Source organism: Callorhinchus milii, unplaced genomic scaffold (assembly GCF_018977255.1).
Source record: "Callorhinchus milii isolate IMCB2004 unplaced genomic scaffold, IMCB_Cmil_1.0 Scaffold10, whole genome shotgun sequence".
Taxonomy (NCBI): domain Eukaryota; kingdom Metazoa; phylum Chordata; class Chondrichthyes; order Chimaeriformes; family Callorhinchidae; genus Callorhinchus; species Callorhinchus milii.
Window position 1 is genome coordinate 3,062,237 of NW_024704751.1, and position 14,055 is coordinate 3,076,291.

General features: G+C 39.9%; 1 protein-coding gene across 1 annotated transcript in view; it reads right to left on the bottom strand.

Moving 5' to 3' along the window:
- nf1a (neurofibromin 1a) overlaps window positions 1–14,055 on the bottom strand; it is a 158,088-nt gene that overhangs the window by 68,547 nt on the left and 75,486 nt on the right. The window contains exons 29-33 of the mRNA XM_042338430.1: window positions 13,304–13,439; window positions 8,617–8,682; window positions 2,188–2,346; window positions 775–872; window positions 370–516 (exon numbers count right to left, since the gene is read on the bottom strand). Of these exons, the coding sequence (XP_042194364.1) occupies window positions 370–516; window positions 775–872; window positions 2,188–2,346; window positions 8,617–8,682; window positions 13,304–13,439 (606 nt within the window). The remainder of the gene's footprint in view (window positions 1–369; window positions 517–774; window positions 873–2,187; window positions 2,347–8,616; window positions 8,683–13,303; window positions 13,440–14,055) is intronic.

Consider the following 14,055-nt stretch of genomic DNA (forward strand, 5'->3'; position numbering starts at 1 on the left):
CATCACTGAAATTGGGATGTCCTCCTGACGCGAAAGGTGCTATACAAATGTAATTTTGTATTGTATTGAAATTAAACGTTCTGAAACAGTGCATAATACTTTAGCAGCATGCAAAACATGGAGTAGTGCCAAATTGGTTGAATGTCTTAGATCCTATAAGTTTTCAAATAAATTACCTTGTGGAAAACACCCGATTTAAGGCAAGCAAGAACTGAACTTAAAGTTGAAGGAAGCAAAAAGCAATGCATTGTATTTTCCTATAAACGTTTGCTTGTATTAACTTAGCTAATATCTATTTATACTATTATTATTATTCACTGTCCGACCGAGTCTGACTGAGTTTTCACGGGAGCGGGGAACCACACATACCTGTTACTGGAGAGGTACTGCCCTATTTTCTCCTGATTGTTCCACAGTAACCTGTGCAAAGCCAGCACATTCCCATCACTGATAAATGAAAGGCTGTGATTGACCGTGTCGCTGGCTGGGCAATCAGATGCTATGTCCAGAAAGAACCTGGGTGGGGGGGGAAGGGGAGAGAGAAAAAAATTAAAATACAACATTTCATATATTTCCTAGGTCTTCAAAATGCTTTCAACTGGGCCGCCTGTTATGCTGCACTATAATAATAATCCTTGCATTTGATATAGCGCTTTTCACGTCTTCTAGACGTCTCAAAGCGCTTCACAGAATACACTAATAGGAGGCTGAAATGTACAATGACTTCCCCGAATGTTTTCAGGAATTTCAGGGGAACACAAGCTTTGTTCTTACCTTCTTGCCGCGTCAAAGTTGTTTCTAACAAAATCGTTGAATGGCCTCATGTGTTCTTCTTTCGTAAACAGGACGTGGTTTGCAATGCTTTGCAGAATCTGGAAAAAGTTAATTTGCACACATAGACAATATAAATAAACTTATAAACAGAGACGATCATCAAACTTGCATCCGTTTATCTGGGGCTCACAACCATTTTCTTGCTAGGGATGCAGTGTAATGGGGATGGTTTGAATACACTACTTACCTTCCCTCTGTAAAAGCCTCAAAGATGCCCAAATTAAATGTAGCACAGGCATTATCCTGAAAATGCACCTTAATTTCAGCTCAAGAAGAACAGCCCTTGAAAAACACCTAATCTTTTCCCAAATGTTATTTGACTTCTTAAAAACGGGATTGTCATCTGTGCCAATGAGCGTCAAAATATGGAGCAATTCTACATGATCATCACATAGCGACTTAAGAAAAAAAACATCAGGACAGCTTCCAGTTGTATCACAGGCAGGAAAGGAAACCTTTTACACAGAGAGGGTGGCGCGTGAACAAGCCGACTACCAACGCAGCTGCAGATCCATTCACCACCACAAGATGCCACTACACATCCAATAAACGTCAGACAAATTGAGGCACCTTTCACACTCCTTGCAACAGAGCTCAGAAAAAAAACATACGCCTCGACAAAATTAATCATCCTAATGAAATCATTTATAGAAATTACAGTTGACCGCGTAATTCAAAAACAAATAAGTAACGGTAAAGCACCAGAAATACACTAATAACTCGTATTCATATGGTGTCCTTCAGGCAGGATAACTTCTCAAAGTATAGAAAACAATGGTTGCTGAAGCCGTCTGACTCCTCGATCCATTATAATTTATAATAGTCAGTTGTAATGGGTAGTACCTTGAATATATTTAATTCCAACAAAATCTTTACAAAGTTAATCTGCTTCAGACTTTCTGCAAGAAAACCAAATCTTCAAACATAAAATATAACAAGAGTCTGTATGTAACCCAAGATTTCAAGTTTTGAGATCTGGGTGGAAAAAATCGGGAACGCAAAGCTTGCAGAGTTAGTTTCAGGTTTTTCAGTTACATTATTATAACAATAATAATCCTTGCATTCAATATTGCGCCTTATCATGTCTTTGAGACGTCTCAAAACGCTTCACAGAATACACTGTAAAGTGAATTGACTGTATTTTGTGGGCGAAAGGTGGCAGCCAATTGCGCACAGCAGTGTCCCAAATTATTTTTTTATTATTATTTATTCAAAAATATTTTTCAATGGTATTATTACCCCCGGAAAAGCGATCCGCCAATCAACGAACGACCGGCTTCCTTACTTACTGCTAGGTTAACAAAGGCAACATTTCCAGTGGAACCAGCTGCAATACGTTCATAACATTTTTACCTTGGACATCAGCTTCAACCCTCGTTCAATTCTCGGCGGAGGTTTCTTGTCGAGGATTCCTGCTTCGTAGGGAGACACTATAGCAGGATTGATGAAACGTAAGAACATGGCACTTCCCACGGCACCTATACTGTTTTGAGGAAACCGCTGGCTGACAACCTGCAGGGGAAAAAAAATAGAAGAAAGCAGATTTACATTAGCTGGCATACAAAAATGTTTTTTTTAAAAATTAAAACGCCTGTTTTACACAACTGTTCAATGATGCTATAAAATCGGAGTCCATTTTGTTAGGCAGTAAAATCAGATACTGTTTATTTATAAGTCCCCACTGAAAACATCTGTACGGTCATCCTTAAGACTGGAGCATCCTGTGCTCACAACAGAGAATAGGTTGGACGTGAAATGAAACACACACCCAAAAAAAAATCAAGACTTCAAAAAAGTGCAAGTGAAGACAAGGCCATTCACAGGATAAGTACAGTTAATGTTATGCCTTGAACTCTAAGTATCACTTATGGGATTTCCCCCACACAGAACATGTGGAAAATAAAGTATGTAGGAGTCGACTTTCTCATTCCCACAGGGAGCCATTGCACAAGAAGCCATTGCACTCGGTCAGTCCACAGTAGAGGTATCCGAAGGGGAAACATTCAGTACTGGCCCTTCTACAACAAAACAGATGACTGAGATGCCTCCCAATCAACTTCCAGAGCTAACCAGATGACAATCTGCAACGGAATCACTCACTGACATCAACAGAAGGGCATCCAGATGTGTGCAGAACCCTGAAATATCACATCATCGCGAGGCAGGAAAGTCAAATTAACAAATAAATAATTCTCAGCAGCTAAGTTCCTTTCCGCACCATCTAACATGGAGGTTGGGGGACGGGGGGGGGGCGTGCACGGAAAACATACAAAACCACATTGAACATATTTTTCCTATGTGTATCTTTTTTACGGTTACATTCCAAATTCCAGGATGGATATCAATCATGATCCTTTTTGGCAAACAAAAGCTACATTAATGGGATCATTTGGACAGCTCTTTCAAAGAGTCGGCACAGATATGATGGACCAAATGGCCTCCTTCCGTGCTGTATAATTCTATGATTAAGTCAACATAAATGTGTACACTTAAGTATCTTACGCCTGGGAAAGTACACTGTGCTCTTCTGCAGAGAAAATGGTCGCAGGTTCCAGCATTACTTACAGTTCTCAGCCGAAATATGACGCTAAGATGTTAAATAGAGAAGGTCCTCCTCTGACAACTCACTCTGGACCCTTCTTGTGAACTCTCTAAGCAGCTGATAAGGATCAAAATCAGTTTCCCTGCTCTACCTTTGACTGAGATTTCATGTATTTTAAGGTGCGACAGAACTCGAAGAGGCACACACACACACAAAAAAAAATCAGGTGAAGATTTATGTGAGCAAGAACAAAGCAAGACAGTCTCTACCTTAAGAATCGACTCTCTCCCAAGTCATGCAGGACTTGAAATGCTCAACAGTGCGAATATTCAAGCTTTTTTAAAAAAATATATCAACACAATTCTTTCATTGCATATCCCATGAGCTGAACACTGCCATTAAATCTTCCAAAAACAGCCACATTATCATTATGACTACAGGATAGGAATTATCCTCCATAAAAAAAGGCTGACCTGATAACACAGGTAGGATATAAATCTTATTCTTCAAGGTTTCGTAAGAAATTATGTTTACACCTGATAGTACATTTAAAATTGTAAAGGAGTATGGTTCATAAATAGATTGAAAAGATTGATTTAGAGAGCATTCAACAGTATTTCTGATTGGTTCCACTGCAGCCAGAGGTAGTACTTTAGCTTACTAGACTAATGTTATCAGGTTTGAGTTCCGAAAATTTATAGTTTAAATAATTCTCATTGATAAAGAATTCCAGAAATCAACAGAATGTGATGTCCTCTCTCTGAAATATGATGAATATTTCTCAGAATTCACGTACGTACGTAGTATGTAAAAAGCAACATAACAAGGTAGGACCTTGAGAGATTCATTAGCTTTTTCGGCTGTGTTGGACTTTCTTTTTCAAAAAAAAATCAGAAGTAGAGATGCACCAAATATATTGGACATTACCGTGACCATGTAAATAGGAAGTCTCCAAAGTTCTCATCTCAGAACAACCTCTGCATCTCTAGCAGAGAAGCCAATGATAGCGACTTTCATCAATAGAGGAAGCAAACTGCTGGGATGACATCTTCTCTGACAGGAATTCGGGTTTGGAGCTGCATCTGGTTAAGTGGCAGCACGCAAATGATTGCCCAACACCAAACACATACATGTTACACTTAAACTTCTTGGCATAGATTGTTAACAAAGTTGACTTCAGCAGGATAGCAAGTGATGGCCTGGCAGTCTTTTTGACAAACTGTACAATACCAAGAAAGAGTGATGGGTGAGCTGGTGGAGCAACGTCGAGAGCAACTGACAAATCTAGTCAGATTGTGTGAGGATGGGTACAGTGGAAAGTCCGCAGATGTGTTGTTAGCAAGTGATCGTTAATCTAGAATATGATAGCAGGAGCTAGAAGGTACAATTCAGGAAAACTATTTTCCACTTGAAAGGAAACAATTCACCGTTTTCTTTTCTACCCACTAAACAATTTTTTTTTCTCAAAAGATCGAACAACTTGGATAACACAGTCGATGCCTGCATTTGGGCAACCTGTTGGGAATTACAACTGAAGGTATAAGAAGGAGATGACTTGTCTACCACATAATCTTTTTTTATAAGTAACATCAATCAACCCCATGCATCCACACAACACTGCTGTTATATTCATAACCCATCAAGATTTGTGTGTGAGTGTATATATATATTATAAACAAGGGAAAATAAGGCAACCATAACTACTCCCCATTACCAGGTAAAGAGAAACCCAAACACCTTGAGGAGAGGGGATGGGATGTGGAGAAAAATTGGCAAAAGAAAAAAATGCAGACAATTTATTGCTATCTACAATCTACTTCTGTTGTAGGAATTCAACTAGTAGAATATTAAGAACATAAGAATTTGCTTGGCGAAAGAAAACCAAGGTCCATCTAGCTCTCCTTCCACTATCCTGATAGTCGCTTGACATGTCGTACTAAACTATATACTGTATCGCAAGATATTATTTTCTAGCAGAAATCAATCTAATTTGTTCTTGAAACAAACACTTTCTGCTTCCGCCGTATCCCTAGTTTACTACTTGCTCGCTGAAGTATATTTCTTTTTCTTACTGAAAACATCTACAAGGTCAATTATCTACTGCAGAGTGGGTGAGACTTAAAATCACAAGCTGCTTGTAAAAACTGAACAAGTACCGTATTGGCTATATTTATAACCTGAACAATTAAAAGTACAAGATACACCTTAGCTGCAAATACACGTCCCCCTTTAAGTACTGGTGATCCAGGATCTCATCATTCTTTGCAAAAAATAGTTGCTTTAGTAATTTTCTTTTCTCTGTGAAATCCCTGTGTCGTAATCAGTCAGAGTCAATCACTCAATCACCAATAGGTCAAACGATGCATTCTTCTCTATTTCCTTCCCCTTCCTGATTTTTCTCTCTTGGGAAGATGATTTTTTAAAAAGAAGACCACGTTAATAGCACATTCGGAGGAACGCAGAATGCGATATTGAGTGAACATGCGGCTCAATGGTGAGTGCAGCACTCTGGAAACTTTTTCAGACTAAATTAGTACTCTTAATGTAGAAATGGAAAACATATTGTTTCTCTCTCTGGGCTGGACGTTTGATGCATTTGGAAGTGGATTAAATAGGATCACTTCAAGACAATTCTTATCACTGTGGTCGCCTTTTGACTAGATTTACTATTCAAATTCTATCACCACCAATCTTAAATCATCTGGATTCAGGTCAGTGAACTCCACTGTTATCAATCTACTATGGAATTTTAAATCATTGCCAATTCCTAATCAGCTTTACGTGATGTTGTATTTTACCCAAATTACTCAAACATATTTGTACATTATAAATCTTCATCTATCTCTAAATTATCCAAATTGAAGCAGAACACAATCTTTCCATATTCAAAAGATTTACAAGAACCTACAGCACAGAAATAGTCCACTCAGCCCACTTCATTCATGAGTGAGTATCCATCCATTCCTCCCTCCCATACCCTTCTAATCCCCTCTCTCAAGTGAAGGTCAAACTTCCTCTTGAATGCATCTCTAGTGTCTGATTTAACTATCGCTTTGGGTAACGAGTTCCACAATTTCACTACCCTCTGCGACAAGTAATTCCACCTAAATTCTTATCTTAAAGTTGGGTCTGTTACAAAAAGCGTTTTGCATGCTTAAAGCAGAGACATCTAACCGTGCTATGTGAACTGTTCCTATGAGCTGGACATAACGGTATTCTGTCTGCCCAAGTGAGCTTGGTTTTGTACTCTCCTGGCTAATAAGGAACTCTAAATGATTCAAACTGTAATCAAGTCCTCAGAGTGTCCATCCTCCCCCAGTGATTCATTTTTCACCTGATTTATTGATTGGCAATAAAATGAAAGGTTGTTGGCCATTTAGAGAGATCTATGATGTTCCTAGTAAGAGAAACTGCACAGAATGTGTTTTTTTTCTTGACTGGGGCCAATATATTTTGCCAAGGCTGTATCTTCAAGGTCAACTCCAGGTCCACCGATGTTCTGTTGGCTTGTCTGGCAGGGCCTGGATGAGCAAAAACTTCTTACAACTAAATGTCGACAAGACAAAAGCTGTATTCGTTAGCTCCCGTCAGTGTCCTGCAGCTCTTACCTCCTCAACCTCCCCGGCCTATCTCTCAGACTCATCAAATCAGTGCGCAACCTAGGCAATTAGGTTCAACCTACAGTAGTCCTCGCTTATCCACATCTGGTCCCTGACCAGGATTGCCTTCCTCCACCTCCGACCGTACCTTACCCCAGACGCAGCCGAAACACTCGTCCATTTGTTTGTGACCTCCTAACTGGACTTCTCAAATACCATCTTCGCTGATCTCCCCAGCTCCACGATGCACAAGTCCAGCTGATCCAAAACTCCGCCGCCGCATAGTCACCTGCACTAAACTCCATACCCCCATCACAACAGTTCTAGCCAGACTCCTTGGCTCCCTAACACCAAATGGATCAATTTGAAAATCCTTACACTTGCTTTTAAATCCCTTTATGCCCTGGCACCTCCCTACCTCTCTGACCTGCTTAACCACATCCCACAACCTGCTGCCTCCGCCAGACTGACTCCAGCCTTATGCATGTCCTGTTATTGGGGCCACTATACCCCAATACTCTGGAACACTTTTCCTCTATCTCTCCACCTTGCCCCTTGCTTCCCCATCTTCAGGTCACCCCTGAAGACCTTTCTCTTCGACCGTGCCTACGGTCATCTCCCCCTTAGCCGGGCTTGGCGTTGTGCACTACCAATGTCGAGTGCGTGAGTGGCGCCATATAAATGCAAGTTGCTGTTGTTAATGTTCAAAGCTGCGCAATGGAACTAACTAGTCAATTCTCTTTTGCGACCAGCCAACTCCAAAAAGCCCTTACTTGGACTGTTTTTGGGAACCATACAGCGAATCTTTAAAGATTATTTAAAACTTGTTGTTCAAGTATGCAGATCTAAAGAGCTTTTGATATCACAGTTAGGCAAAAGTTATACAAGCACAAAGTCCTGCAACATTGCAAGCAATTCAGTGACTGGCCAATGCCTCGATTCCCCTCCACATTCCCTCTCACCATTTTTAAGAATCCTTCTGCCAAAATCTTTAGAATAAGGAACTTTACCTAGGCTTAAACAGGGCTACCAGTAAGATGTTTTCCAAAGAGGATTGACAATACGCATAAGTATATATATATGCAATAAGTAGCATCTAAATAAATGAATGGTATGATTCAACTCAGCGATCAAATGATGTCCTAAACTGCTAAAGGTTGCCTCTTGTAGTTAAGGATATCGGAGGCCGACCTGATGTTTTGAGACGCTTGTATTTCTCGGACAACCGATCGTTATTATCCCAAGCAGTAACAGACTTCCAGCTCTCCCAAGGTTGAAGGAAAACAAAATAGCCTCTGAAAACAGTGCTCACTTCATAGACAAGCTTTTAGGATTTAGAAGCAGTTCTAGTTCTGAAGACATTAGACAGCAGGGGCAGGTCCCAGGTACCATATTTTAGTCGAGAATATCTATTTTAACCACTTCTGAAGCCAGGTTACACATAGATCTTAAAATCTAAATTAAAAAGGGGTTAATTGGAATGAAAGCTATTTTGCCAGAATTAGTAGAATGATTCCAAAGTGAAGTTCAAAAAGGCTGAAGGCAAGTGTGTTTTTTTTAAGGGGAAAAAGCACAAGGTTTTAAGAATTTGCTTTGAAAGAAAGGGTGATACAAAATTGCAAAAAAGGTCACTGAACTTACTGATTTTTTCATGTTTTCCTTTTTTTCTTTTACTGCAGATTTAGTCAGTAGAGAGTGGCAAGTAGCCTACAGGACAGAGATGAGCACAAACAAGTCACAATACCAACTTCACACAACAACAAAACACATTGTTGGGCTTGTACATGCAACTGCACAACAAAAAATATACAAAATGGATATTCAATTCTGCAATGACATTTTTTTATGCAAAAAAGTCAGTAAAATATGGGCAATTGTTTTAGTAACAATGTTATTTATATTCAGCCAAAATTCTCAAAATCTGAGAATTATTCCGAAACTTTCATTATTTTGAATGACTGTGCTTGGAATCAGTGAATTGCTCATCTTTTTCACATCAAGTAACTCTTCATAAATACAGATACAACTACTTTTGAATCAGCCTACTACTTCTGGCTTAATATGTATCAGAACATAANTTTTTTTCCTCCAAATTTGGAATTTGGACTTCTGGAAGCTTGGCAATTTCTCCTTTAAATAACGCACATTCGGATACTAATGAAACAATGAAATCTTGAGAATATAAAGCAAAGCCTGGACTTTGCCCTCTGCTGGTATTCGTGAAAGAATAGGGATATCACAATATTGCAATGGATCAATACTTGTCGTAACACTGGGGAATGGGCACGCTTTCCCTGCCTGACCGGCACAAACATGTGGATTCGAATCAAACTGAATGACTGAGGGTCATGGACCCGAAACGTTGACCTAGTTTCCTTTCTCCGAAGATGCTGCTTGACCTCCTGAGCGTTCCCAGTGATCTCTGTTTTGTTTCAGATTTCCAGCATCTGCAATACTTTGCGTTTTATAACTAAGAGAATGTCTGATTAAAATGGAAAAGGCTCAATCATCACCCAGATTTCAAACTGAATGAAAATACAGATTTATCATCCTGCAGGTTATCGTCCTACATGATGAGTACCTAGACATTCCTGAGATCCATTGTGACATCCACACCTTGTGGTTGATGTGAAAAAACAAAAGAAGATCTCCAAGAGAAAGTCCACGGACCACATGGATCAAGCATGGATCATAGCTAAATACGCACAAAACCTTCATTCTGCTGAAATACAAACAAAAACTATTCTTTCTCGCAAGATTCATTAGAAAAGTAAGATTTTTGAAGCATCATTTTGTTTCGCGAGTATTGGATGAATGGAGATCAGACTCGATTACTTTTAAGGGGTTCACTGAAATTCATCCGACATTTTAAAAGGTACCGACTACTTAATTCATTACCTTTCAAACACCAGAGACAAGGGAGGGGCTGCCATTTATTTGTTGACCCATCTTTATACCTGATACTGAGTGGGCCACAGTTTGAACTCATCCAAGATTGATGCAATGAAAAATTCCTTTCTGTTGTCTGCAAAACTTCTAAAAATTGGTCTCAATGTTCTCAATGTCAAGGACTATTCACAGTCGAGGCTGACACTCCAATACACGGTTGGAAGAGCACTACCTTGATAAAGGTGCTGTGCTTCGGATTGTTAAACTGAGACTGCCTGTTCAGGTGGACGTTAAAGATCCCATGCACTCTCCCGGTGTCCTAGTTATTCACTTCATGGCTATTTGCAGGACACTGTTGTGTTTAAATTGGCTGCTGCGTTTGCCTAAAAAAATAGTCACTACACTTTACAGCAAAATTCTGTGAAGTGCTTAGAGGCGTCCTCCTGACGTGAAAAGTACGATAGAAAACACGTGGATTATTGTTACTGCAACAAGTAACTACAAGGACAACAATAAAATGGTGAAAATAATGACCAACAACAACAAGATTTCATTTATAGAGCGCCTTTCACATCGGGAGGACGTCCCAAGGCGCTGGACAGTTGGGTCAGGACCCGAGCAGGGGGGAAATGGTCAGGGTGAGGGGAGGGAAGGGAGGGAGCGAGGAGGGGGTAGAGAGTCGAGAGGAGAGCTGAAGGCACGGTCAAAGAGAAAGGTCTTGAGACCGGCCTTGAAGGAGGAAAGGGAGGAGGCGGCGAAGGCACTGTGGGATGGAGTTCCAGAGCCTCGGGGCTGAGAGGCTGAAGGCCCGACCACCGATGGTAGGGCGGTTGGGGCGGGGGATGTGGAGCAGACCGGAGCCAGAGGACCATTACAATAAGCATATAAACCTTTAACTACTTGCATGCCCTGCTCCACTGCAAATGTTCACTGTAAAATCAGTAACAAGTGCTATTCACAAGTGCCATTTTTTATGTAAAAAAATGCAAATGCAAGTTTATAACAAATAGACATTCCTTTTCTCCATTGCACCTTTTGAACGTTCCAAAGGTACATCCTCCCGACGTGAAAGGTGCTTTACAAATGGAATTTGTTGTTGTTATTTAAATGTCGAATGCTGTGACATTGAAGGTACTGCCCCATAGCATGAGGGAATCCGGTTAACATCAGTAGCCAGTCATTGACTAATAGGATACTTCCCATTTTCTCTATGTAGATTCATTACAATCCATTACGTGGCAAATCAGAATTATTTACAACTCGTTCCAATTTTGGTTTAATAGGTGGCAATGACAATATGGTGCATTTGCCAATTCTCTGAGTTTTAATCAGGCAAAACCAACAACACATTTGCCTTTACCACTGATTCATCTGTGAAATCAATAGATGGATAAAATCCCCAACATGGCTTGTCACCTAACCCTCACCTTAAATCCCTAACCTTCTAAAAGTATTCAGGGACTTATTTAATAAAAAAATTGACAAATAATTGAAAAAGATTGAAAAGAAATCAAATCACCTGAAATTCTGACTATATTGTGAGCTTAGGTTAAATCAATTATGATCCTGGTTCGTTAACACATCATACAATTCTCAAGTGGCCTTTCCCAAATCTATCCTTTACATCAATAGGCGCATGAATTAATTTGAAGAGTGAACATTTTCTTCCCAAGAAACTCAGACTGGTGCTCGAATAATGGTGGCAAAAGTAATTCCAGGAAAAGTTCTGCATTAAAACCAACCAGAATGTTGACGATAAGTCGAGTTCAATCTGCTAAAGGTAAAGGTGAACCATTCAAACTAACATGTACTGCAGAAAGATAGAGTTGGCAACTGAATGAAGGAAAATATTCTTTTACAACAACAACAACAAGATTCCATTTATTGAGCGCCTTTCACGTCGGGAGGACGTCCCAAGGCGCTGTACAGTTGGGTCAGGACCCGAGCAGGGGGGAAATGGTCAGGGGGAGGGAAGGGAGGGAGCGAGGAGGGGGGTAGAGAGTCGAGAGGGGAGCTGAAGGCACGGTCAAATTTTACAATTTCTAGTAAAGCATTTTTGTTACAGGAAAGAATGAAATATTACTCAAGAGTATAGTCATGGATGTAGGATAGAAGAACACCTCAGTTACCAGATAAGTAACTTATTTATTAGAGGCAATGCATAAAGATGTGTATCTTATGATCAAAGTGTTAATTTTCTTGCCTGGCATTATGCAAATATACAAAGAATATGCAGATATTGGATGGTTATCATGTTTGGAAAGTTATACCAAGGTCATGGCCAAACCCTTCTCACTGAATAGTTAGAAACCCCAGCTCGGGTGCAAACCTCTGACTGTCCAGCCCCTTCGGACGGCTTGCCGACGTGAAAGGCGATATACAAATGTAATTTGCTGTTATTGAAGTAGAATAGCTTATTACATGCATGCGCTGTATCAAAATTCAGTTCACTTTTAGTAGCAAACAAGCTTGGAAAGTGGCTGAATTTTTTTCAAAATTAATGAAGCCTCAACAGCAAAGGCTTCATTCAATAGATCTCTGTTCTGTTTGCTCACTTATTTACGTTTCGCAAAGTTGAAGCTGTATCGTAACTGTGGCTTCACCCAAATTTCACAAAGTAAAACAAAATGTACTCTGTGCTAATGAACCATAGACCAGGATGGATCATGTCTGGTCATTTATTGTCAGGGAGGGGGGGAATTACTGAGCATAGGATACATTTCTCTTTCAAGATTCAGTATATGGTAGAGCTACCAAAAAAAAGCATTAATCCTATAAGTCAATGGCTAAAGAATGGAACCCACAAACTAATATCATTTGCATGTCTGTAATTCATCTCCTGACCATTTTATGAAAAATGCAAGGTCCCTTGACCCTGCCAGTGACGAATCACTCTTCTGGCTTAAAGAAAAGTTAGGTAGAGAACATCGTACCATTACTAAGTAAGCTACCCTAACAATTACAGCATGACAAAACCGATCCCATCGCTGAACATCTTTTACTTAGACAAGTTACGACATGCAAACAGGAAAAGGAGGGAGAGAAATATGGAATACGAGCAAGATCATTCTGAACAGAATCTTTACTTGACTGTTATAAACCACAGTAGGAATCCTTTGTAGAAAAACTACTAGTTTCTGCATGGTCCACATTTATGAACTTAAACTCAGATTTCCTACATGGAGAATCCTTCCCACAGTAATGCATCATTTGCTGCTCCCCAGCACATCTCCATTTCAACTGTTATCACAATAAGGCATTGAGGACTGATGTTATTGTAAATGCAACACCCACTGAGCCATCACCAAGACAATTCACCCTAACGTGCAACATTCAAAGCCCCGCAATGTCCCAGCATCAACCACCTCTAGTCAAGGACACCAGCTTTGTAAATTCCCACAGCCTCCTGCAATTCCCCATTATTACCAAGCCAGCGTACCTGATACAAACAATGGCAGACACTCCGCAACTGTGGAGGAAACTCAGATGAGGAATTAATAATTGCATGGAAAAATCTCTCTGTCATTTGCAGTAGGTTCCGTTGATTTTCTTCCAGGCTCTCGGTTGCTTCTAACCTGTGGAACAGTATTCAAATTATCATTCTTATTTGTGCGTTGTAATAAAAAAACTCAAACAAACAATGTTAAAACTAATGTATTATTTTAATTTTGCATGAATAAAATAAAATCCTTTCCTTCCATTTTGTGTCTCCCCATGTTCCACATGCCATTCTGGCAGTGCGAGAGCAAAGCATAGAACCAGATCTCAACCTCTAGAAGGTCCAGGGGTTCAGGCAAATTAAGTACAAGTCAAACAACCTCTGAGAGCAATAGCAACTTATCGCGATAAAGAAAATACTATGTATTGTCAAGTTTTGAGATAGTGCATGGATAATGGCATAAGACCAAAGCTAAAGTCATTATCAAATATCATTTGCATGTCTGTAATTCATCTCCTGACCATTTTATGAAAAATGCAAGGTCCCTTGTCCCTGCCAGTGATGAATGGCTGAAGGGAAGGTGGATACACTGCAAAATTCAAGAGGCTGCCCAATATACAATGTATTTTATTTAACCTGCAAATGGAACAGCAAAGTCGGGCATCAGGAAAATTATCTGCCAGGCCACAGCATGAGATTGGTCAGAAAATATAGCAGAAAAATACTTTGAACAGACAAACATTCCAGGTATA